The 27,941-nt window shown below is 31.6% G+C and overlaps 2 protein-coding genes and 1 pseudogene across 3 annotated transcripts in view; 2 read left to right on the top strand and 1 right to left on the bottom strand.

Moving 5' to 3' along the window:
* LOC140443836 (uncharacterized) overlaps positions 1–18,606 on the bottom strand; it is a 60,096-nt gene extending 41,490 nt beyond the window's left edge. Inside the window, exons 1-3 of the mRNA XM_072535310.1 lie at positions 18,355–18,606; positions 10,535–10,682; positions 3,908–4,112 (exon numbers count right to left, since the gene is read on the bottom strand). Coding sequence (XP_072391411.1) covers positions 3,908–4,112; positions 10,535–10,662 — 333 coding nt within the window. The 5' untranslated portion in view covers positions 10,663–10,682; positions 18,355–18,606. The remainder of the gene's footprint in view (positions 1–3,907; positions 4,113–10,534; positions 10,683–18,354) is intronic.
* On the top strand, positions 60–3,278 carry LOC140443219 (uncharacterized; annotated as a pseudogene).
* Positions 18,607–19,448: 842 nt separating the features above from the next.
* Pdxk (pyridoxal kinase) overlaps positions 19,449–27,941 on the top strand; it is a 44,148-nt gene continuing 35,655 nt past the window's right edge. The window contains exons 1-2 of one of the 2 annotated variants that reach the window (XM_072535307.1): positions 19,449–19,486; positions 19,638–19,795. In XM_072535307.1, the coding sequence (XP_072391408.1) occupies positions 19,471–19,486; positions 19,638–19,795 (174 nt within the window). In that variant the 5' untranslated portion in view covers positions 19,449–19,470. Of the gene's footprint in view, positions 19,490–19,637; positions 19,796–27,941 lie in introns of both variants that reach the window. The other variant, XM_072535306.1, reaches the window with a different exon arrangement.

The raw sequence follows: 27,941 nt of genomic DNA, 5'->3' as shown, positions 1-27,941 counted from the left end.
GGCAGTACAGTAAAGTAACTTTAACTTGACATGTACAATTAACAACCCTGGAATAAACAATGACTGTATATCCAACAGCACTTGCGTCTGAAAATTCTACAAAATACAACGACGAATTAGTTGTAACTACTAAACGGCGTGGAATTTGTATTTTGTACAGGACATGAAACTCAGTTTGAAACCTTTTCCATGCTATTTCGATTTATTTTGGCACTATCACAATCTACTTTTAAAGTCCAAAGACTTTTTATCTAAATTTTAAACGAGGGTTATAGGATCCCGAGGGATCAAGCATACGAGCAACAAGTGACAGCATGTTTATTTTTGTACAATGAGTCGATGAGGTAATTTTTTACACAAAACTAAAATTATCACATTTTTCTCCCCATTGCAATCCTAACACTTTGGAGGAGGACAAATGGTTTGGTTTTGACAAATTGAAGGGGTTCGGGTATTGTTGAAAGAAGGTCCGAGTTTGACATCCATTTGGTTAATTTAAAACCACTCTTTTAAAACAAATTCACTGAGTGTGTGCAACTATAGCTTCAAAAATATTTGGGAAACTGCTAATAAAATCGTCTACATACATCTCTTAAAATTGGGATGATAGCATCAGGAACATTTTTAGATTCGTCATTACATAATTTTTATTACCCTAAGACTAGAAATAGGATCATTTGTTTTGTAATGTAGTTTTAAACTGCCTGTACATTTGTTTCAAATCAGCAACGATTGCGATTGGAAGAAGACAAAAATTCAGTAATATTTTATAATTATTTTTCAATGTTGGGTCTTTATAACAAATTTCATTTAAGGACGGTCCTTTACAAGTTTTCATAGAGGAATCAAAGACTATTCTACAAGGAGTGGAAGGAATATTTAGTTTAAAAACAAGACCTAAATATATATATATATATAAATGTAAATATTAGCTGAAATAATTGGCGGGTGTTGGGGAAAAGTGATATAAGTCAAAAAATGTAAAAAATGAGTTAAACATAGATACCACTTTCAAATGCATGTATCTTTGATAGGGTGAAGTGATATAAGTCAATTTAATAGGCAAGCAGGTGTTATTTGTTTGAGTTACATGATATAAGTATTTTTAATATCATTTAATATAGTGAAAAATGTTATAAATATTCTAGTACTATTTGTTTTGCCTCTATCTGCCAGACAGGAAAAAAAATTATAGAGAAAACTGAAATAAGTCTAGTTATAATAGTCTTCCCTATACAATTTTATGATTAATATTTGTGAATAGTGATACAAGTGCAAATATATCAAAAGTTATTGGTAAAATATGATTGTGAATAAAGGTATATGTAAAAATATATCACTATTCTCATTAAAAAATATAGGGAAAAACATTATATGTTGACATATCACAAATGTTTTAACTCCAAAATTGAAAACTGATGATATATGTTGAGATATACTAGTAGTTACGGCAATAGAAATTCAAAGAGAGAGAAATCTTAAAAAATAAACCTGGACGAAAATCGCTAAAAAATGAAACTAGGCTAATTCGTGAGGAACGAAAGCAGAACAGAAACCTTGGGTTATCGTACACCACGAAAAGTGGGAAGGTTATAAAAGCACGGACATTCAGGAGCTATTAAGTTGCCGCTTAAAATGCAAAGACAGGATAACTGAAGAAAAACGACAGAAAATTTTCAAAGAATATTGGTCTTTATCCACAAAAACCACAAAACGTAAATTAGAAAACAAAAAACATAAAAATAGGCTTCTGTCACACAAATATTTTTTACCACTAAATGGTCAACTACTAGTTAAAGTTTGTCAAACTTCTTTCCTAAAAACTTTTAACGAAACAAAACTGTTTCTAACCGATGTGACAAAAAGCAAGATTTTTTCAGCTTCTGCAATGCCACATGATGATTTGCGAGGTCTTGCCTCACCATCTAACAAAAACTCCCGAACAAGATATTCAATTAGTAAGAGTTCACATTGGATCAATCCCAACGTATGAGAGTCACTATTGTCGTCGTGACTCATCAAAGATATATCTTCCTCATTACTATACCTTAACAAGAATGTATGAAGAATACAAAAAATGGCTACCTCACAAGAAAACCCCAGTATCGAAATTCAAATATCAAGAAGTATTCCATTCCTTGGAAATAAAAATCAAACAGCCTAAAAAGGATACCTGCGCTACATGCGATAAATATCATATGCTCCTGAAAACAACTAAAGATGCACAAAAAATGCAAGAAATTTAAAATCTTCTTGGTAATCACCAACAAGAAGCATCAAACGCTTATGAGGCTAAGCGTATAGATAAAAATGTTGCGTTAGCAAATGAATCAAAAATCATTTATACGTTTGATTTGCAACAGTGTCTCCCCACACCTGATCTTCAGACTTCAATAGCATTCTATAAAAGGCAGTTGTGGACCTTTAATTTAACATTACATAGATTTAATGATAATCAAGCAATGTGTTTTATATGGCATGAGGACGTAGCTGGACGGGGTGCAAATCAGATTGCGTCATGCTTATACAAGCAGATTTCACATATTTTACCTGAAATAAAAGAGATCACCTTATATTCTGATACGTGTGCAGGACAAAACAAGAACTCTTTTCTACCTGCAATTTTCATTATGGTTTTAAAAGAGAATCCCAATCTATCATACATTAACCACAAATTTCTTGTTCCTGGTCACAGCCACATGGAGTGTGATTCAGATCACGCAATTATAGAGAAAAAAAAAAAGAAAAGATATCCATGTTCGATAGAACACCCAAGAGACTGGATGAATTTGGTAAGACTATGTGGAAATAAGCGAACTTTTTTAGTTACTGAAATGTGCAGATCGGATTTTCTTGAGTTTTCTTCTTTGTATAAGAATATCCTTCAACAAAGAAAAATTAACAACTTAGGAGAAAAAGTCATGTGGAAACAAATGAAATGGTTGAGATTTTCACAGAATCCTGGTGTCCTTGAATACAAAAGTAGCTTAAATGTAGACGAACCATTTAAAAGCGTATGTTTTTTAAGAAAAGGTAATACGTGGCCTAAAAACATAAAAATTCCTCTGTCATATAAAGGTCCCAATCCAATAAACATCGATAAAAAAAAGAACTTGATAGAGCTATTGCCTTATATTTCAGAAATATTTCATGATTTTTATAGAATATTAACTACGAAGGAGGATATACGAAATACGTTACCCGAGGATGAAAATAGTAGTGACGAGGAGAGTGTACACACAGAAATTGAAATTTGTAAAAATGAAATAAACTTTTAAGTTGTATTTGACTATAAATGTATTCCCTTAAGTAAACATAAAACTTTTCAGTTTCACATTTTTTTATTTATAATTAATAATTAGATTTGTTCCTATATCTTCCGGAAGGGCTTTTGTTTTTTAATAAATAATTGTGAAAAGTGATATAAGTCATATATTTTTTAAAAAATTGTACAACTAGGTCCTTTTTACTAGTAGATCTATTTTAATCCAACAAATTCAAAGCCATTTCCAAAAATTGTTTAACGAAAATATCTTATTTGTATCCGTAATAACAATATTAAATTTAAAAAAACTATAATTGCGTTTTTCTCGAAACTTAAAATTTAGACTTATACCACTTTTCTCCAACACCCGCCAATTGACAAGGAGTTTTAATCCATTCCAAAGAAGTTAGGTTGTTCCTAATGATAATATTTTATATCTGTACAAATTATGTAAGTACCAACAATATTGTTTTATTAAAATTGCTGCAACATTAAAGAAAAAACATTTCACATAATTTTTAATTCTCGTCACTGAACCAGGACAAAAAAAGGGAACTTTTTTATTGCTATAATGTCTGCTTACATTGAAAATTTATGAGATAAATTTAGTAGGGTGAAATGAAAGCATTAAGTCAAACTTACATATTTAATCCAAAGCTTACAGAAACGTCTGTCATTTGCATATTGCCGATCAGTTTCAAACTTGGTGAGACAATGTTCCAGCAATGGCACCAAATTGCCTTCGTGCCCATGTTTTGGGTATGTCTGTTCTATCCAGGAAATGTATTTGTAATAATTCTCTAGTGGATCCTCTCCAGTGTACGTTCTGATTAGTTCTTCCCATTGCCTAAAAGGTAAATAATGGTTCTTATAATAAAATAAAAAAATATATAAAACTAAATATTCAGTGAAAGTACAAAACGTTACATTTATACATGTATTGAATGATCTTCACTGAGAGAGATAGTAGAAGGGCACTCAGTTGACTTCTTTTAGTATTGGCACTGGCGAAGCGTCCATGTAATCATTATTAGCATTGGTAACAGTTGAAAATCTTGAAAATAAATATTTTATGACTAGTGTGAAATAATTCCAGTTATATCTTTTACCAATAGCCAACTAGACGCACGAAAATATTGGCGAGTTTATGCACTTGGTTGCACGTTACGTTGTTACCACTTTTATTTGTGGATACGCGTGATGGTCATCCGTCGGGACCGGCTCGTATCTGAAAAATTTGAAAGCGCGAGGGCGTGGGCGCGCTGTGCATATTAGTAGGCTTGTTACCATTTTTTATTTTGGTTACTTACTCGTTAGTACCTCTTTGCTATTACAGTGAGCGTGTAATTAAACATGGATGAGTGTCGGTGAGTAATCGATGAACTACTTGAAAAGTCTTTCTCCTTGTATAATTTTGAAGAGTAAAAGGAGGTTATTGAAAATGGAAGACCAACACCTATTTTAAACAATTTAAAAAAGGAATAAAAAAAGCAGTTCGATATTTTAAATTTAGTTGGTACAGTGAAAATTCTTGGTTATGTGGTTGCACAAAATAGACTGTATTGATGGCCATACCTTCTGTTTTATATAGAAAAAAATGGGTGGACCAGCGGCGGAGTCCACGATTTCAATAGTTTTAGAATTTTAAAAAGGAGACATGAAGTTTCTTGGCAAAACAAGAATCGAAAGTTCCCTTAACCAAGCTTGTAAAGCAAATATTGCTCTAAACATAATATTGTTTAAAAAAAAGTAAATATGTCGTCAGCACACTTATAGATGCCGTATTATTTTGGTCAAACAAGAATTAGCGTTGTCGAGTCATTTTGAGGGCGATGACTCTGACAATCTAGGCAATTACAGGGAACTATTGTTATTTTATTATTATTAATTGCCAAAAAAGATCAAAAATTTTGCAAACATCTAGAAACATCAACGTTTTTTCGGAAGTTTCAAGTGATGTACAAAAAGATATTATTGAAGCCATATCTACATTTATGGTTGATGAAATTAAGTTAGAAATTACTGAAGCAAGTTTTGTAGCTGTTATATTGGATAAAAGCACTGATATTTCAAACCAGGCACAACTTTCGGTTGCATTTAGATATGTTTGCTCCGACGGTGATGTTTGTGAAAGATTTTTGAAAATTTGTTTATGTTAGTGAAGAGCGTTCAGCGGAACCGTTATCGGAAATTTTGTTCAGTATGTTAAATCAGATTCAGTGTGCAAATAAACTAATTGCACAGATTTACGATGGTGCGGCTGTAATGAGTGGACAACACAACAACCTACAAAAACTGATTAAAGATAAGTATCAAGATGCAATTTTTGTTCATTGTTATGCACATAGACCCAAATTGGTTTTACATCAGTGGAACATATTAAAGAATGTAAAATTTTATTTCAAATGTTATCGAGGCTTGCTGCATTTTTTTCAAAATCATCCAAAAGGGCTGCTGATTTGGATAAATTCGTACAAAAAGTTTGCCCACAGTAGTAGCAGCAAGGTGGATTCATGCTGGTAGACTCTTTGAGACTGTTTCTTGTATTCGTTCAGAGCTTCTCAAACTAGTTAAAAAATACATACTAACATAGCGGCATGAGATGGAGAGACACGAATTTGTTAGAAAGGTTTTTACGTTACATTGCAAGCATTTGATTTTAATTTCTTTTTAAGTTTATTTGAGATTATTCTACCAAAATCAGAAGTTTTGTTTGATATTGTACTGCATTAATTGCATAACTTTTGCAATTAGAGCGAAATAATTTTGAAAGTCTAAGAAGATTTTGTAAATGTTTATGTCTCCAAACCCAATAGGAGGAAAAAAGTGTCTGTATATACTATATGGACAAAAATTTGACACAGTACAGTTAAAAACAGAATTGACAGTTCTTTATAATGATCCAGATTATATTTTAAAAAATGTACAAGAATTATATCAATAGTTAAAGCCTTCAGGGCTTGATAATGGATTTCCGGAAGCTTTTAAATTGGCAAACCTATTTTTAACAATTCGCAAAGCTGATTAAGACATGCCAACGAAATACCCAATTGCAATATCGAATGTTATCACTTTATTTAATTTCCATTGAGAAACGCTTTTTAAATGGATTAATGACAAAACCCTCTTTCTATGACTCTGTTATTTAGGTAGATCTGCCCTTCGGTTTATCACAGAAGATGAATATGACGAAGCTTTATATAAAGAAAAAACACTGCTGTAGGCAAAGATTCCAACAATCATAAAAAAAAGGAAATAAGGAGCATATATGACTATTGTATGATGGATTATTTGTTGCCTGATGATAGATGAATGGAAGACATATATTGTATTAATTCTTCCAAAATCTAATACTAACCACAAATTACCTCAAAATTACCATCCAATCACCCTTCTCCCAGTAATAGGAAAAATGTTTGAGAAAATTATTAAAGATTATATGGAGAATTAAACCAACATATTCCACCACATCAATTTGGATTTACAGGAAAATCATCAACACTGCCGGAGTTTTCTTGTATATAAAGGCTTCCGACTCTGTTTGGCATACATGATTATTATACAAACTTCACAGAATGAACTACTCCCCTTCGCTACTACTGATTGTTGGTGATTTTCTTAAAAGATGCAGGTGTAAAGTCAAAATTAATGGAACATATTCATTTTCAATGCAACAAGGAGTTCCACATGGTTCACCACTGTCTCCTTTATTGTATAACCTCTACTGCAGTGAAATATGTGAAAATGGACTAACCAATAGTAATTTGTTACAAATTGTGGATGATACCGCTGTGACACCTTTTGGTAAAAATTTAGTGGAATTAACTCATTACAAAGGCAGGTGGATGATACAATATCTTGGACCATCAAATGGAGATTAATAATAAACTAATAATAGTTAACCATAGAATTCGAGACCACTCTCCAACTATAAACATATGTAAAAATATTATTAAACCCTCCCAATATGTTAAATATTTGGGAATAGAAATAGACAACAAATTAAAGTTCACCTACCACACATCATGCATAAAAAGAAAAATTATAATTACAGCAAAAGACTTTAGAAGCTTAACATACAAAAATGAGGGGATTAGGATTGAAGCTGCTGCCAATATTTATAAAATTATATGCAGACCTATGATAGAATATGGTTCGACAATTTTAATTAATTGTTTAAATTGTTTGTTTAATTTAATTGTAAAAGTCCTGTTAAAAATAATATAAAAGTGGGTGAAACAATTAGACTTTGGCAAATTACTGGAACGTGTCATCCTGATAACCCACTTCATAATTCATCAAATAGAACACTTTACAGACAACATTAATTAGAAGGCAACCAGAATATAGCCGCAAATGTCAACCATGGAATAAAATATTTTGGTTAGGCAGTGTTGGCATGTTTTTATAATGAATATGTTGTATGCTTCAAATATAGAGAGAAAGCTTTTAAGAATATTTCGATTATATCATTTTATGAATTTTTTGCCATTTATGCCATTTTTTAGTTTATATAAATATTAAGTAGTTTATAATATGTTTATATAAATAAAAATATTTGTTCCTTTCAAGATTAATAATTGCAGTTAATTATTAGAATTTTTTTTTGGCATTTTTTGAGGATTTGACAATCCTCAAACCACCAGTTGCAAGATTGCCCAATTAATCTCAAAAGAAACAAATATTTACCCGTTCTTGTTTTATATAAATTAAAAAATTGCAAAATTCATAAAATAAAATAATCAAAATGTTCCTTTTAAAAGCTTTCTCTCTTTATATTTGAATTATAAAAAATACATTATAAAAACATACCAACACTGCCAAACCGAAATATTTTATTCCATGGTTGACATTTGTGGCTTTACACTGGTTGCCTTCTAGTTAACATTGTCCCACTTTACAATAAAAATTGAATAGAACCTATAAATGGGAGACTCAATAATTTAATTAAATCTTTCTCTATTAAATAAAATAACATGCAATTGATTGAGCCTCTGTTATGAAGATACCTGAAAACAATCACCAAAAATATTTAGAGAGAACTCTATTTGAAGAAATTCTCTACATATCAAGACAATAAACAACTTTCTTTTAGTGTGTTGCATTTCTTGGTTGTAATTTATAGTCTGACAATACTGTAATTAACACTTTTTTTAATTATTGTATATATTTAGCCTTAAAAAAATAATTTAATGTAGGTATCCATAATAATTTTGTAAATTGGCTGAGAGACTTTGGTTGATGAAAGTATATTTCTTTCTATAATACAATCAATATTTTTAACATTACATACCTATTTTGGGTCAAAGAATTTCCTAATATTTACCCAATAATCTAAATCTATCTGCTATCTAATACTTAGAAACTAAAATACAGAAATTGATGCTTGGAAGAGTTGTACCTTTTTATCACATCACTTAAATAAACTTAACAAAGCAAGTATGTTGTATTGTTCAACCACTATGCACAGGAAAAGCAAAAAAGAAATTTTTTATTGTACAGTAGAATCTCCATTAACCGAAACCTTTTTAACCGAATCATCGTTTAACCGAAACGGCTGACAGTTTCAATAATTTCGTCAATAAAAAGTAAATGTTTGTCGCAAAACGTAAACAATTCCGTTAATTTCACTCACCAATTGATGTCTATGTGTATTGGGAAATCACAAAAACCAAGAGCACTAAAATATATTTCCGAAAAGGCATTTTAAGGTATAGAAGCCAAAAAAGTTCATGGATGTCGACCACTTTATTTTTAGAATGGTTTGAAAATGAATTCGTCTCAAGTGTAAAATCCTTTTTAAAATCAAAAAATCTTCCCATCAAAGCATTGTTGCTTGTTGACAATGCGCCCTCGCCCTCAAAATCTACAAAATGGTGACAATTGTCAGATTTTTGCCACCGAATGTCACAAGCTTAATCCAGGCTAAAGACCAGGGAGTCATAGAGACATTCAAGAGACATTACAGAGGAGCATTCTTAAGACATCTGTTATTACAGGAGACGAATTAATCCAAAATTGTTCTCGAAATTCTCAAATCTTTAACAATAAAACATTTTTATTGGTGAGCTGAGTCATGGGCCAAGATCAAATCTTCAACTTTGGAAAAATGCTGGAACAAACTTTTTGATAAGATTTTGATTGACAATCCTGAAGAAGAAAATGGTAAGAAAATGACAGAAGAAATTAAACCTTTCATTACAAATTTGCCGGGACATGACAAAATTAACTAAGAAGAGATAGGTGACAGGTTAGCAGCTGATGACTCAGAACGTGAATTCATCGACCAGGACATCATTGACAACCTGAGCATATCAGATGACGACTCAAGAGGCAACAGGCAGCACAAGACCGTCGACGAGATTTTCAATGGTTAAGAGGAAAGAATTTTATACAGTAGGCCTAATTAGTTAAGGACACGACTAGATTCTTAATTTTTGTTGTCATTGCATAAAGTTTTGTCCTTTTCAGATTGCTTTACGTTTCGTCAAACAATCGAATGAGGTAAACTCATGACGTTCTGCAAATTAACGATAGAGGGAGAGAGAAACATTGTTGTCAATCGAAAACGCAAAAAAATAGCAGATTTCTTTAAAAAAGCATGTTAAACTTGTTCATTTTCCTTAATGTTATTACTTTATTTTGGCTTTACTTACTTACTTAGTCCTAAGCCTTTCTACTGTGTTGTGTAAGATTGTGGATTTACTTATTAGAAAACATTACGAAATCAACTCATAGTATTTTTTAATACCAATACTTTGATCAAGAATATTATAAAAACAATGTTATTTTTAACCGAAATTCTTGTTATTCGAAACGGCCTACCCCCAATTATTTCGGTTAACGGAGGTTTTACTGTACCTACATATCCAAACATTTCTCTTCTAAATATCCTCTGATAATTTTATTAAATTTCAGTTTTTGTTTAATATCTGAAATAATTTTAGTGGTTTTGCGATTTCATGTCTTTCATCTACCAATGCTAAGTTCATTTCATTTGGTTTTTCTAAATATATCAGTGTTTTAATATTTTGACAATATCTTGACATATTTTTGTAAGGGTTTACTGTTTTTAGGTTCAATTAAAATGAATCGAGAAACAAAGAAATGTTTCTGTTTTAAAATAAAACCTTAATGGAAAAAGAGTGAAGAGTAGATTTAAATGTTAAAACAATATTAATGTATCAAAATAGAACACAATGAGTAAAAACTGGCAGAACAAAAAGTTGTAACATTCTGTTAAGTTAAAACTGAATAAAGAAAACTTACTCTTTTTGCTGTAGAAGTTCTAGTTGACAATCTCTGTTAGTCTGAGCTTGTAGTGCCATATTAAGTTGATGAACGTTTCTTCCTCTTAGAAGAGGTAAAATATTTTCTTTGCTATACTCAAAATCCATTAAACTGAATGTTCCTGAATCTAAAAAAATTCCAAATAATATAATTTGCTCTTTGTTAATATCTAGCTTTGGCAAAATTTGATTTGCTTCTTCAGGATATGAAAACGAGGTTAATCCATAAAGTTTTCAACACTGTCACAACACATTAAAATTAAAATTCTTAGTCTATCAAACAATCATAGTGTTTTAATTTATTTAAGTTGAGAAAACATATCGTAAAATAGTTTATTTTAAAATTCAATCAATGCCAGAAAGACACTTGTCTGTATTTCTTATATTACAAGCGTATAGATAATTAGTTTTTCTATGATTTTCTAACTAAAATTTGAAAATCAATAAAATATGTAATTTTAATTACAATTTTTGTAGTTTTTCCCAGAAAAACATATTTAGAGAAATGTAAAGAATGCCTCATTAACATGAATAACTTTTCTTTTTGTATAAAGTTATCTCTACCTTCTTATATCTATGGTTCACAAATATTAATCTTCTTTATTATAAATTTAATTCTAATACACCATTTCTTTTATTATTTTGATATTTTTACTATTACCATCCTCACTGATATAATAGTTCTAAGGTTGAGTCTCAACTTTCCCAAGTTATATTCACCATTCAGATCTATTCATTTCCAGTTTTTGAGACCAAATTTCCTATTGCCTTCAGTTACATCATTCTTTTATGGTTTTTGTGTACCTCTACATCTCCAGTGCTGTCATATAAATTTACAGTAGAAAACATTGATGGTGTGTAACACATTGAATAAAAATCAAAAACATCCATTTCAATAGTAACCCAACAAAAAAATTTATATGGTACATGTCAACTTATTTTAAGAAAAAGATTTAAACTACTTATTATGCTTACAAGTTGCAATGTTTACAGAAGCTTTCCAGTTGTTTATCAAATTCTAGAGGTTTTATCACTTATTCCAAGAGTAACCTAAATAAGAAAGATATTCTTGATACAAATTTTTCTCAGATGGCTTGGATGCAATTTTCTGAATATGTTAAATTTGATTCGACATATTGTTCATTTTTTGAAACATGTCTACAAATCATTTGAACGATACGGAATTACAAAATGGCACAACAGTACATACAAATGGAAAACTAATAAATAAAGAAATTGTGGTAATTAATATTAAAAATAATAGATATAGTCAGTTCGCTAATCCCAGTCCAAACTGTCTAGTGAATTTAGTAAGTATTTTTTTGCGAAGTTAGTTACTTTTTGACAGACTAGAAGTGGCTGGAAATTACTATACAACCAAGCACACATGTTCATAGCATATTTCGTCAACATTTTTTGCAAACTTATACTAATATTCTATTATTCCTATCAGAATCTAGTTTTATCATCACTTTTAAAAAAATAAATTAACTGGAAAATATTGATGTTTATTAAAAATTTTCTCAAGAAACTCATGCTTAATGCTACCAAAATTTTAGGTTGGTTGCCTACATTTGGTGAAAATCAATGATATAGTATATATAGTATATATATATATATATATATATATATATATATATATATATATATATATATATATATATATATATATATATATATGGTTTCAGTTGTTTTCCGGGTTTGACTCCGCGTTAAATATTTTTGGTTTTTAGAAAAACCATTGTTTTGACGACGTTTCGGCAAGGTCACACTTGCCATTGTCAAGTCAGATTCTGCTTCGTCTTGATGTTACAGGCGAACTGATTTCTCGGTCGCTGCACGCTGAAAAATAAGGCCAAACGTGTAATCAGAGAAGCCATAGAGATCGAAAAACATCCGAAAAATTTAAACACCAGAGATGATGCCCAAAGACTCCCAAATACGTGGAAAACAATTCTGCAGAAAAACGTAAAAATTAAAATAGCGAAGAAGACCACGCCCACTCTGCGCACAGGACCAATGACAAGAAGCGCAACAAGATATTTAAACTCAGCGTGCAGCGACCGAGAAATCAGTTCGCCTGTAACATCAAGACGAAGCAGAATCTGACTTGACAATGGCAAGTGTGACCTTGCCGAAACGTCGTCAAAACAATGGTTTTTCTAAAAACCAAAAATATTTAACGCGGAGTCAAACCCGGAAAACAACTGAAACCACATATAGCTCCCGCGGAAATTTCAAATTCAATATAATTAACCTCTACGGGGAGGAAATTCTACGAGACCTTAGACGATATGAAAAACTACGGTCAAAGCGAGGTAAGTTGCTTTGTAACCTAACCTTTTTAGAACGCTGCCGCGATGAAGCCATAATACCCACTTGTATGAAGTTAAGTTTCCACAAAAACAACCATAAAACTAAGAATATTTTAAAAAGGGCAAGTCTAGCACTTACTAGAGAAGCAATTCAAGATTCCAGACGAGACATCGATAAAGTAAATTCAGAGTTGCTAAAGCTATATCTCACACTAAGTAACAAAGTACATCCGATTATGTGGAACATCTTCGACAAACTCACAAACTTTCGATCGGAGACAGATGCTGATCTCACCAAGAAAAAACAAATCAAAAAGTTTGAGAAATTGATACTACAACAACGACCAAAGAATAAGGAACTACCAACAACAGAATCCAGTAATTTAGTCTACAATTTCTCAAATCTTACTTTGGATGAAGCTACAAATAGTGTCCTTTCCAAAGGGTTTAATTTTGCTATTGCACCGACACGTATTCCCATCGAAAACATCATTAGCGAAGTGGAAACGACTATCACTAAATTACCATCAGAAACAGCCGAGATTATTAGACAAGACGTATCACAAATATTAAGAACAGCCAAGCCTCCGAAAAAGAATCTAACTTACGAAGAAAAGAAAGCCTTGAAGAATATACAACAAAACAAAGACATTATCGTTCTTCCAGCTGACAAGGGTAACGCTACTGTCATAATGAACATTGAAGACTACGACACAAAAATAAAAAACATTCTAAACGATAGTGCATATCAAAAAATCGCAACAGACCCAACAACGTATCTGGAGAAAACAACGAAAGCCAAAATACAAGCGTCAAACATCAAGAAAGAACAACAGTTCCAGCTTATTCCACGAGAAAAGTCGTCAAGATGTCCAAAACTGTACGGTTTACCTAAAGTACATAAGGCAGAGCTACCATTACGACCAATAGTCAGCTCTATTGGATCACCGTTACAATCACTGGCAAAATTTCTGGCTGACCAGCTACAACCATATGCGGAGGAAGCGGATTCTTACGTCAAGAACGCAAGCCACTTTATCGACCGTATCAAGGACGTTATTCTGGAACCTGAACACTTATTAGTGAGCTTTGATGTAATCTCATTATTCACCAATGTCCCAGTAGAAGAAACATTAGAAATTATACATAGAAAATATCCAATACCACAGGATACACTAAACTTAACGAGGCATTGCTTAAACAACACCTACTTCATCTACAAGGACCAGAGGTACAAACAAGTCGAAGGAGCACCGATGGGTTCACCACTGTCCCCCGTAATAGCCAACCTTTTTATGCAAGATATGGAATCAAAAGCAATAGAAACAGCAGAGCATAAACCCAAACTGTGGCTTAGGTATGTTGACGACACATTTATTATCTGGACGCACGGAGAAGAGAAACTTAATAAATTTCTACAACACATTAACAATATCCATCCAAAAATACAGTTTACCATGGAACGGGAGAATAACCAACAACTTCCATTCCTAGATGTGTTAGTTATTAAGAAAGAAGATGGAAGCATAGGACATACAGTATACCGAAAACCAACCCATACTGACAGGTACTTACACGCAGACTCACACCATCATCCTGCACAATTAAATTCGGTAATAAAAACCTTAATAACAAGATCTGAGAAACTGGCAGATGAGGACCATAAGAATGAAGAAATGCACAAAGTCAAAACAAGTCTAAGAAAAAATGGTTTCTCCATGTTCATGATTGAAAAAGCACATAAATCCCGAAACAACAGCAAAGATCCAGAAAAAGAAGAAAAACCAGTCGGTAAAACTATCCTGCCCTATATAAAGGGTACGACAGACAAAATCAGCAGAGTTCTAAGAAAAAACAAAATAGAAACTATTTTTAACACCGACAGAAAAATAGCAACCATATTACCATCAGCAAAAACAAAAGTTGCATTAGAAAATCAAGGCGTATACAGGATCCCGTGTGAAGACTGCGATAAATCATACATCGGACAAACAAATCGAAGGATACAGGTTAGACGCGAAGAACATCGAAACGCCATCGAAAGAAAAGAAAAAACTTCATCCCTAGCACAACATGTCATAAACACAGGACATAAAATAGACTTAAATGGAACAACAATGCTAGCCAACATCGAAAATAAGGCCAAACGTGTAATCAGAGAAGCCATAGAGATCGAAAAACATCCGAAAAATTTAAACACCAGAGATGATGCCCAAAGACTCCCAAATACGTGGAAAACAATTCTGCAGAAAAACGTAAAAATTAAAATAGCGAAGAAGACCACGCCCACTCTGCGCACAGGACCAATGACAAGAAGCGCAACAAGATATTTAAACTCAGCGTGCAGCGACCGAGAAATCAGTTCGCCTGTAACATCAAGACGAAGCAGAATCTGACTTGACAATGGCAAGTGTGACCTTGCCGAAACGTCGTCAAAACAATGGTTTTTCTAAAAACCAAAAATATTTAACGCGGAGTCAAACCCGGAAAACAACTGAAACCACATATAGCTCCCGCGGAAATTTCAAATTCAATATATATATATATATATATATATATATATATAATTAGCCTAACTTTTTTATAAAATATATTTTTTATATATAATAGCAACTTAGTTTTTTATACATGCTATACATTTCCAAGTGAATTTGATTTTTGACACTATGTCAAACTGAAATGTTTTTGTTATTAAGAACATTTGTAACATTTACATAAGTTGATAAATATATTTTATCAACTTACCTCAACAGGGATTCATTCAGCCAATAATATAAAAAAAATGGAAGGTATTTTGAATAAATCTTTGTGAAGTATCATTACCTTGTAATTTAACAGCATCCTTACTCATCTAACGTTTAAAGAACTTTTATCATATTTATTTAACAAAAACTTACCAACGCATAAGCTTATGGAACAAGTGGAAAACTTTGACTATCCATAATAAAAAAATTTAAAATAGAACTAACTAATTAACTAAATAGAACTAGTAAAGAATTGAAAGAACAAAAATAATAGAACAATAAAGCTATATTAACTAAAATAAACAACACAAATACAAATATTTACTACAATATGTTAAATTGTAACAACTCAAATATGATATTTTATATACAGGGAAAATTTTATGGGTTTAGTATACACTTCCACCATTTAGAACAATTCTTCTTTTTTCAATGGAAGAAATCTGCAATAGTATGTATATTTGTTGTAGGTCTCCAACTATGAATCTATCAAAATGTGCCTGAGCTAAGCAAATGGACCTTAACAAGTGCCACAAGTAAATAGATTTAGAACCAGAGAAAGAATATCTTATATGAATTTTTTTATCAGAGAATACAGAATAATAAGAAGAACCACTAAAATTACATTTCCAACCAGGGCCCTGATTCTATTTCATTTCGATGTCGAAATTTAAAAGCGACTACGCCATGACAGTCGCAATCGCTAGCGATTCTCATTCATTTCGATTGTAGTTAAAACTGGGGATATTTACTTTATCATTTTAACACTGCTGAAAATTTGGGTTGGCCCTGTTGTTTATTGGCTGCACTACGCTTGTTGAATGTTTGTTTTGTTTACGTTACGTGAACGTCTTTTTTTTCTTGTTTGAGTTGTTAAATCATAAATATTGGCCATTCTCAATTATATTTTGAATTGAAAGAAAAGATGGCAAGAAAAAAAAAGGCGATGTGGGAGATCCTTAAGTTATAACCACTAAGATTTGACTTAGTGGTTATATTCTAATATATTTTTAAATTTACTGCAGCTTAGTAATACTAACCCTAAACATTTTGGGTATCCTAGAGGCATAAACACCTTCTTCCAAATATGGTTCTAATACCCTTATTAAATAATTTGCAGCTTGTTTATTAAGCCGGAATTGCTGCCTAAATTGAGCATCACTTAGTACTTAGTGAAAAAGAATTTTGAGTATCCCGTAACATTCTTCTTATCCTCCGTTATGAACGTCGGATATCTAACCTCTCTAATTCCTCCAAAACTAGCAAATGTCCGTAAAACACAGCCATATTGATACTTTTTGCCTCAGTTTTCCTCGCAAGGATCAAAACACCGCCTACTTAAACTGAACCTAAGTTCACTTCTCCCAGTCCAGTCAGTCATGTCAGATTAATTTCGACTCGAAATGAAATTTCAACCACTTTCTTGTGGTTGAAATTAATTTCGATAAGTCGAAAACTAGTGACGTCGTTTGGTTAGTTCAGCTGAAATCCACAAGGTTCGCAAAGTCGCATTTCGACGTAGCCATATTAATTTCGACATGTTTTGAGTCGAAATCTCAATTAGAATCAGGACCCAGATCTTGAAACTTAAACATAAGGATTACTTTATATCAATGACTATTACAAATGTAGCACAAAATTTTTGCTGTATTGCAGCACAAACTAAATTTTAGTAGTTTTGTGTAAAGTTTGAATCTAATTTTGATGTTAAAAAAATTATTTGTTTCTTCATTGTTGCATTTATCATTTTGTGCATATAATAAATTAAGTTCTCTCGAATTTATACAAGCAAAATATACAAAAATATGTATCGAACAAAATAAGTATCAACAAATTAGAGTTTTGATAGCACAATGAACCTCTTAGGTTGAACTGGGAAAGTAAAGAGAGAATGTTAATCCTATTTTTTAAATTTTTCTATTTTATGCTTACCTTAACCTGCCTTTACTATGTTTACAACTTGAACGTAATATATATTTCAAAGTGTAAAATTTCTTGGTGATTTTTGGAAGTGATTCCCTAGAATGGTCATGACATATATGTTTTTGAAATTAATTTGAAACAAGGTCTCTACTAAATTAAATAAATCCATATAAAGACACAATAACATCAAGAATATTTTCCAATGTGTGAAAGTTTCTCATACATGATGAAAAACTTAAAAAAGGCCTCTCTTCCTTGGTATGTCAAAACTAAAAATGCTGCCATTTAGACAGACTTCAAATATTGGTAAATTAAAAATAAAACAATTATTTAATGACCAAAAGAGCTCATCTTTGTTGATATAATTTAATTTTTCCAAACAAAACTATCCTCTTAACTTTGTGTATAAATAAGAATACAGAAGGACTGTACTGAACAGTAGAAACACCACCCCTAAGTACTAGGTACTAATTTTTTAGGATTCTTAAAAATGTTCAAATGTCAAAATGGGTAAAATAAATACTTTCTTATTATTACTGGAACATTTATTTTCTGTATGTTCAAATATCTATTAAAATATAATACTATTGGAATTACATGATTGTTATTAAAACTAAATAAAACACCACTAAACATTGTTCATAATAAGATAAATATTTCTACCACCCTAAAAAGTAACAGCAATTTTACTATATATTTACAATACTAATTTTACGACGTATACCACATTTCTTTTGAGATTTCCGTCTCTGAACATTTTTAAATCTATTTTCTAAGATTTGTGATGAACTACTAAAATAAATGTCTCAATATCATACCTGACTGATGTTTAGTCAAAGCACCCACTGTCAAAATGGTCCAATAATTTTCTTCGATTACTTCATCAAAAACATTAGATATTGATTACTACACTTTTGCTAAAAATAAATAGGGGCCCCAGAATTAATATTACTAATCACTATATTGTTTTACAATAATTATATCTTTATATTGTACACTGAATTACGGATCCACAAAGCCTTAGAATAAATAACGACAAAAAGTTGACATATGACAACTTAAAATTACATCACAGAACTACCAACCAAAATCTAGTAGGAATTTTTATGATAGACGTATGTATACGTCTTTGATTTTTATTGTACAACATTTTACAGACGGCTGTAAAAAAAAGTGAAAACACTAAAGAAGATAAGAATGTGCACAATAAAGCTAAACTAATAGTAAATAACGCCAAGTGTTATTTCAGTAAACTCAACCAAAGATGCAATGCTTCTCACAAATGCAGATAAACATCATCCTCATAAGGCAATAGAAAGAAAAACATTACCGCGGTACCTAAGAGAAAACGACGTAGATATAAGTGAGAAAAAAAAACAAATTGATAACTCAGGATTTTATTTTCAGAAGCAATGACGTGTAACATCTGCTACACAACGTAATCTGCATAACTTATGACACGGTACCACTTAAAACAGAAATTAAACTAGGGAAAGAAGAAATTTGCACAAATACTCTATCTAAAAACCAAGGCACTTTGATAAATAAACCGTTTATTTAGTTAGTTATAACCGAAGTTATGGTTTGATATCAGGAAGTTTTCTACTAAATCACATATATTTAAATATAAAATTTGTATAAATTTTATTTCTGTTTACAAATTTGTCAATCGGTACTTTGTTTTATATTTCACGTTTTACTGCAATTTAATTAAATAGTTTTTTCCTAATATCAATTTTAAACTTCGTGTTAGTTACATACAGAAAATATACTGTAATATTTATTCTGTGATATTTATCCTGTGAGAAATGGATATGGATAATAATATATAATTTTACACAGAACACAAATAAAAATGTTACATTCGTTGCCACTTGTCATTTTTAAGTGTTATGTTATTCTGTTTCTGTCCCTGTTCTGTTATTTTTGATAACATGTCAGGACTGTCAGGTGGTAAATTGAATTTTATGTTCTGTATTGAAAATTCAATCAAATCAAATTCAATTATAAGATTATCTTAAAGTTTGATTGGTTATTACTTACAATGTATAATATGATAAGGTTACGTAAACAAATTGTTGACTTTATAAATGGTTTACAGGATACAATGTGATACAGTTCCTACTTGGAAGCGCGAGAAGATTACATACATCCAAAATACTTAATAAAATGCCTGAAACCTCTGCAAGAGTTTTATCCATTCAAAGTCATGTTGTTTCTGGATATGTTGGGAATAAAAGTGCTGTATTTCCAATGCAGGTAGGTACACTTAAAATATTTCTTAAATGTGTTTACAAACTTGAGCACATGTTTGAAAAAATATTTATTCATTTTGAATTCAAAATCAAATAAATTATTTTATGGGTTTAATTTTAAAATATCTATATGCGCAGTAATAATAAATCTCTGTTTAAATGTTCATTCTTCATTGACATTCGCTATGTTTAAAATATGAAACAAGAAGTTATTATTACTATAGTGTCTCTTTGATGACACTTTCTATGCTATTTTTTTAAAGAAATTCTCAGTAATTATAAGAGCTTGCTAGTCTTATTCATTTCAGGTAGCTTATGTATGTCTTCAGATTATGATTTTTGTCCTGACAGGTTTGAGTTTAGGTGTCTTTAATTTTGTTCTTCTTTTACAAAATCTACTTACATATTTTTAACTCCTTTTAGTGTTTCCATATGATTTTTTAAATTTGTATTCTTTTGTTTTAAGCTGAGGTAATACTTATATCTGTACCATAGAGGTAAATGGTAGTATGTCCATCTAGGGAAGTTTTAAGGTAATGAGTAAAAAAGATGAATTCCAGAAATTATTTCAATCATTCTAAACCTGAAGACATATGAAATTATGAATTTATATAATGGTAACATTGTATATTAGTTAAACAATATTGTCCTAGTGTGAAAAAATTTGTTTATATATTGTATAATACTTACTTACTTAGTCCTAAGCCTTTCTACTGTTAGGTGTAAGGCTGGTGGGGTTAAGTTTTGCACTGTTGTCTCCATGCTATACTGTCTTGTGTTAGATTTCGTGCACTTTCCCATGTCAATCCTTTCTTCTCAACTTCTTTTCTGATTTCATCTACCCACCTAACTCTTGGTCTTCCTCGTTTGTTTTTCCCTTGCATTCTCGTTTCAAACGCTTCGTTTTGTTAATCTTTCATTCGACATTCTACACACGTGCCCGAACCATCTTAGTTGCCACTCTACTATTTTTTCGTTTATTGGTTCTAGTGTTAGGTTTCGTCTGATTGTTTCGTTTCATATTTTGTCTGTCCTCTTTCTGTTTGCTATTTTCCTCAGGAACCTCATTTCCATAGCATTGACTGGAGATTTTTGTCTCCCAGTCAATGTCCATGACTTGCTATTATACATGATTGTAGGTCTAACTACTGATTTAACGACTGCCGTTTTTACCTTCTCCGGTATTTCTTTTTTCCCCAAAAAATGTTGTTTTCATAGTGTTAAATAAGATTCCTGTTCGTCCCATTCTCTCATTTATTTCCATGACTTGTTTACCATTTGATTCAATTATTGCTCCTAGGTATTTAAAATGTTCCACTTGTTCTAGTTGTTTTCCGTTTAATTGTATTGCGTGTGTCTCTCTCTTATTTGAAATTATCATTGTTTTTGTTTTCTCTGTATTTATTTTCATATTTATGTTTGACAGTTCTTCTTCTAGGATTTCAAGGTTGTTCAGTAGGTCTTCTCTGTTTTCTGCTATCAAAACCATGTCGTCTGCAAATAGAAGCTCTGATAGTTGAGTCTCTTTCATTTGCCAGTATCCTAATGTTAGTTTTCTCATTCTTCTCTTGGCTTTCTTTATTGCTTCATCCAGTACCACTGAGAACAGCAGTGGGCTCAACACGCATCCCTGTTTGACGCCTTGACTTGTAGTAAATTCTTCGGATTCCTCGTTGTTGGTTCTGACCGTATTTGTATTATTATTGTACATATTCTTTATTACATCAATTGTTATGCTGTCAACTCCTTTTTCCTTTAATATCCTCCATACATCTTTTCTTTGTATTCTGTCAAACGCCTTTTCCAGATCAATAAAGCATATATGTATTTCTCTATTTTTATTGATTACTTTCTCACTTATTTGTCTTATTGTGAATATGTGGTCTTGCGTGCTTCTGTCCTTCCTGAATCCACATTGTGTATCTTCCATAGTTGGTTCTATTTGGGTTTTTATTCTTGTTTCTATTATTCTTGCGAATACCTTCTCAGGAATACTTGATATAGTAATACCTCGGTAATTATTACAGTTTCTCTTGTCGCCCTTTTTGTGTATTGGTAGTATAATGTCTTTCTTCCAGTTCTGTGGTATTTCTGCTCTCTTTATGATATCATTCATTAGTTCTTTCATGCTGTCCGCTCCCTCTATTCCCATGAATTTTATCATTTACGGGGTGATATTATCCTTGCCTGGTGCTTTGCCTAATTTAACGCTTTCAATTGCCTTTTCTAGTTCCTCTGTTGTTATGGGTTCTACTTTTTGTTCTTCATTAACTTCTTGTATCTCCACGATGTTGTCTACATCTGTATGAGTTAGCTCTTTGAAATCTTCTCTCCATCTTTCCATTATTTGGTTTTCTTCTGTTATTACCTTTCCATTCTTGTCTTTTATATTCAACATCATGTGTTCTTTCTTTTGTCTGAGCTGTTTTAATACACCATAGAAGAGTTTTTGGTTTTCTTTATAATTATTTTTCATTTTTAGTCCAAACTTTTCCCATGACCTTTCTTTTTCCACTTTCACAGCTATTTTAACCTCTTTTCTTTTTTCTTTATATGCCTCATAATCTTCAGGGCGCTTTGTACTTAGATATCTCTTCCATTTTTCTTTTTTCTTCTTTACTTTCCTTCATATTTTGTCTGTCCACCATTCAGTTCTCCTCATGCTATTATTTGCTATTTTTGTCTTCTCGCAAGTTTCCTCAGCAGCTATGATTAAGCTGGTCTTGAGATTTTCCCACTTTTCTTCTATACTTGCAGTTTTTGCCCTACCTTTCAAAATATTGTCTAATTTTTTTTGGAATATCTTCTTATATCTTTCTTCTTTTAATTTGTCTTTAATCTTTCTCTTCTTTTCTTCCTTTTCTTTTGCTGTTCTCATTCTCATTATTACTAGATGATGATCACTGCCAATCTCTGAGCCTCTTTTCACTTTCGTGTCTTGTACTCTTTTCCATTTGTTGCTACTTACCAAAAAGTAATCTATGATTGATTTTTCATTTCTACTTTCTTGTACTCTCGTGTATTTGTGTACTTTTTTATGTTTAAATTTTGTATTTGTTATAACAAGTTTATTCTCCATACATATCTCTATTATTCTTTCACCATTTTTGTTTAGTATTTCTTCTCCTTCTTTTCCCATGCATTCCTCAATTCCATTGTTATTATTTCCGACTCTACCGTTTAGATCACCCATTACAATTATATTTTCTTCCCCATTGTCAATTTGCATTTGGAGCTCCTCAAAAAATTTATCCTTCTCTTCCTTTTTTGCATCTTCATTTACTCCGTAGGCTGTTATTATTGTCCATATTTCCTCGTCTATCAGTTTTATTTTCAGCAATAATCTCTGGTTAACATATGTTTCTTCTATAGCGTATTGTAGTCTATTCGGTGCAATTATTATCCCTACGTCTTCTTTTGCTCTCTCCTTTGCATCAGCTCCTACCCAAAATAACCAATATCCTTTGTGTATCTTCTTAAAACCTCTTTCTTTCATTTTTGTTTCCGTTATTCCTAATATTTCTATTTTTTGTCTGATTATTTCTTCTACAAGTTCTACCTCTTTTCCATTGATGCTTCTTACATTCCATGTTCCCATTTTTATCTCCCTTTTTTTCTGCGGTATATCTTTCATCTTGTTTCTATTTTCATCCTTGTTTACCTTTGCATCATGCTTTTTCCTATCGTTATTCCTATTCATCGCCCTGGTCGTCATTGTCAGATCCTTTCCGTTGCTTTGGTCGTTATCAATATTCCTCTTGTGGGTGTAGTTTTCTAGTTTTTTTGATGTTTTTCCAGTTCCTTTTTTATTTTGTTCCATCTCCATTCTTCTTGGTTTACTAACACCTTGTTGTAACCAATTTTGACGTCTTTGCCTTTCTCTTTTTCGTTTTTTGCAAAATTTCTTAGGTGTTTCTGCTTTTCTTTCTCTTTTCTAGTCAACTCATCATTGATGAATACTTTCTCTCCTACGACGTTTTTTAGTTTATATTTTTTTGCCATAATCTCGTGTTTTTCCTCTTCATTTCTTAGTTCTATTACGCATGTATTCTCGCCTATTTTTTTTACTGTTGTAGGTGTAATATCAATTTGAAGATGTTTATTAAAAAGTCCTTTTATTTTTTCTTTTAGACTGCTTGGTTCATTTGTATTCATTTTTAGACCATTCATTACAATGTTGTTTTTTCTTCTATTTTTTTCGATTATTTCGACTGCTTTTTTCATTTCTTGTAACTCTCTCCTTATTTCTGAATTCTCTTTTCTTATATCCTCATTTTCTTTTTTTAATTTTTCTTTTTCTACTGTCAGTTTTAGTAGAGCTTCGTTTGTTTTGTTTTGTTGGTCTTTAATTTGTCTTATTTCAGTTTTTATTTCTTTCTGTTCTTGCTTCATATCTTTTTGAGTTGTGTTAATTTCTTTCATCATTATTAATAACTGGTCTTATTTCTCAGATTCAGTTGTTTGGCGTTTTGTAGGAGTTCTTGGTGTTTTTTTTTACTGTTTACAAAAAAATCTATATTTTCTCCATTTCTTTTTCTTCCTTCATCTGTAGAGTATTCGTCGCTGTTCATTCTAACAATATTTTCCTTGGACTTTTCTTGTTATTTCGCTGTTTATCTCCTTCCCTGTCCTACACCGCGAAAAGAGTCGTCGACCAGTCAACCCGTCGAATCTCCGACCCTTATCGGTGTTTATATGTGGGTCACTTCTACCGAGTTACTTTTCGTTGTAAGTCCCGTTTTCCGAGTTTTCTTATAGCCGAAAATTAAAACGATATTTATTCACCAACGCCACTTTGCCGTCGATTTTAGTGTGTGGACACCTTTGTTGTAGCGAACCGTAATTACTGTTTGGCACAAAAATGTTACAATATAAAAAGTTAATATGTAAAGTTGATAATAATAAAACTGTTACTTTAACTTTAAACAATAATTTAAGAATTTTAAACTTTTCTCTTAATTATATGAATTGAATTATATTTTTGAACCGCCTTTGTCTCCAACTCTTCTTTGCATCTATAGGTATAGCGTCTGCCAGATTTTTAATTTAAATATAAAGTGTACATACCCAAATTCACAATTTTTCCGAGAGAGCACTTTTAAACCTACTTGCTTGTAACAGGTGACCATATTGGATAATAATGTGACATAAGGTCTTTTGCTCAGCATTTACCAGCAGATAAAAAAGTGTAGAAAATAGTAAGTGCCTATGTAAGCGTAAATAAAAACACAAAAAATGATAAAAAATATTTATTCATCATCCATATCACTAACATTGTCTGACAACTGACAACTAAATTTCTATAAAAGCAATAAAACTGAATGAAATACCAAATACTCTACCAGATTTATTAGGAGAAAAAACTTATTAAATTACATAAAGTCAATTAATATTTTGTATCAGATTTAAAGTTTTGTTTACTGAGTAATGCCGGTAATAACCTTTTGGTGGATGCGGCAATGTTTCTTCTTAAAATTAAATAAGTTGTTTAAAAAATCACCTTTTTAAAAATTTATTTTACAAATAATAGAACTACTACAATAGAAATGAAAATAAAGTCTAATCCTAAAATGTAATTTTACTCTGCATGAAGGCTTCTCTTTTCTAATCGATAATCAAAGGTCAATTGTAGATCACTAATGTCTTTACAGGTTCAGATTCCTTAATTCTTCCCGCCTTAGGGCTCTTGTTAACGAACGTTTTTTCAACGGGTAACGGGCCGATGCTAAACGGGTACCCGTGTCGACGGTTCATAAATTTCAAGGGATATGCGTCCGTTGACAGTATGAAATCTCCGAAATATCGTCAGTTTTAAAGTAACAAGTGCACGCAATATATGTTATATCATGTTGTCGTCAAAGCAAAAAGTTATACTAGCGTATTATTTGTATAAAAAATGCAGAAGAAACGGGAGAAGCGTAAAAGAAAAATATGGATACATCCTATTTTGTTAGAAAGAGAAAAGTATGGTGCTTTCCATACACTTTACGAAGAATTGAAAAAAGACGAAACAAAATTCTTCAATTACTTCCGAATGGGTCAAGAAACTTTCCGCAAATTGTTAGGAATAGTACATGATAAATTAAAACGCTGATTAAATTAAATTAATACATGAGCTGTTTATTTTTATAGCTTTCCGTGGTTTTATCCCACAACACAGGTCGATTTTCTATCGCACTTATTAAAATTTTCATATCAAAATCCATATTTTAGCGGCAACAAAGAAATAAATTTATTGAAACAACGGATGCTCGCCCAACGCCGTTAACACACTTCCATAAACTAAAAAGGTTCACTGAGGGTTCACGGTACCGTCCGGTCGAACGTCTTGCCGAGGAGGACTGGATACGTAGACGGTGAAAAGTTAACCAACGGGTTGGTTGCCGTTGCGTGAACAAACATTCATAAGAACCTGAAAGACACTGAGCAACGGCCGACGGGACGGTGTCAAAACCGACCCGTTGACCGTTGTCGTTAACAAGAGCTCTTAAGACGGAAGCTATGGACTCTCTAGTGGGACGTGGCTTCAGGAACAAAGTTTGGATTCTTTTTCTTTTATACATACAAAAGCGAAAATTGGCTAAAATTGTTAAACACATTAAGAAAAATTAAGTCCAGGAGATGTAGTGATGAGCTGAAATTCGGTTTTCTTGAAGTACTTCTATGGTGTGACCTTCAGGAATAGAAATGTTTCTTAATTTTAACTCGTATTAGGCTTCTATTGATACTTCTTTTGGATCAGGAATGGTTAATTCTTGTATTTGCAAGCAGCTGACAAGTACGATGAAGACCTCGCATTGTTTTGAGGTAGGACATCGTTCTATTTGTGGATTTTTTGTGCTTACTGAAGTCTGTTGCAAATATATATATAAGAATAGTCCTGTATTTCTGTCTTTGCGAAAGTTCAAGTTTTTAAATGGGATAAATTGCATCGGTCAGTTTTATGGTTTTCACATATGTATCTTTTTTCTTCCAAATGCCAACATTAAGAGAACCATTTTTCATTTGAATAGTATGCAGCAGGTGCTAGGAGTAATGTTGCATTTTTATTCGGGATAGGAAATATCTGATATAATTTATACTCAAATCTACTTAGTATGGGTACTGAATGAGCTTGTAAATTCTATAAGAGAAACACTCACTCATAAATGTTTATTTAGGTGCTGGTATAATTTTTAATATAAAAATAAGTTATATGTAAATTTATCAATTAATATAAATATTGTGTGTGTATGCAATCAAATTACGGTACCTGTGATGTTGATCTAAGACTTCTTCTTCTCCCACAGTGCACTGGGGACTCGGGGACAGAATCTCCTCAGCCGCGTGGTCAGGTTACACAAAAATACTGAAGTGTTTATCGCGCTGATTTATACAAGACTAAGACTAAGATGGAAGTGCGTGTCATCTCGTAGCTTTGCTCCCTTAAGGCTTTAGGGGGCGGACTGTATAGGTCCGTATTAATTCACGATTGACAAGACATCCACACACGTTAATTAAAGAATTAAATATAAAAATAAAATAATAAAAATTATTAATAAAAACTAAGAATATGTGTGGAGGGACGTAACAGGTACTTTTAAAATTAGTTTTAATTAAGATTGTTGAACGTACGTAATAAGTTCAGAATATTCCAAAAGTTTGAAAGGATATTTATCAGAGAAAATTATTTGTTTTTTATTATATTTACTAAACAAGATCTCTTGAAGAGAGTTTAGTTGGTCAATATTGAATAATTCGATATTCGTTATATTGGCTTTAGATAAAGTAATTGTCATAACTATTTTCCTAAGGAAATTTAAAATTAGTTCTAATTGATTATTTAGTATTTGATAATGAATGATAGAAGTTTCAATATTTGTAATGTTACAAAGTACGCTCTTTATCTCGTTAATGTTTAGATTAAACTCTTGAATTGTATGATGTTGCTGGTTTTGTAGCCTGAAAATAAAAGAAAAATGTACTATTTTCTGATCCTTTTTATGTTCTTAGCATCCTCAGTTATTTTTCTATTCGCAGGAGTTAGGCCAATAATTTGGGTTTCATTTTGTTCCAGAACTTTAATACTTTCATAGGGGATATTTTTGTTGATTTGTTTCTTATTTCTATATACTGTAGTTTCTGGATTTACTTTGCTCCTTTCGATTTGC

The sequence above is a fragment of the Diabrotica undecimpunctata genome, chromosome 6 (genome assembly GCF_040954645.1).
Source record: "Diabrotica undecimpunctata isolate CICGRU chromosome 6, icDiaUnde3, whole genome shotgun sequence".
In the NCBI taxonomy this organism is placed as follows: Eukaryota; Metazoa; Arthropoda; class Insecta; order Coleoptera; family Chrysomelidae; genus Diabrotica; species Diabrotica undecimpunctata.
Note: the sequence above shows the minus strand (reverse complement) of the source record. Positions and strands in the feature narration are given on the sequence as shown.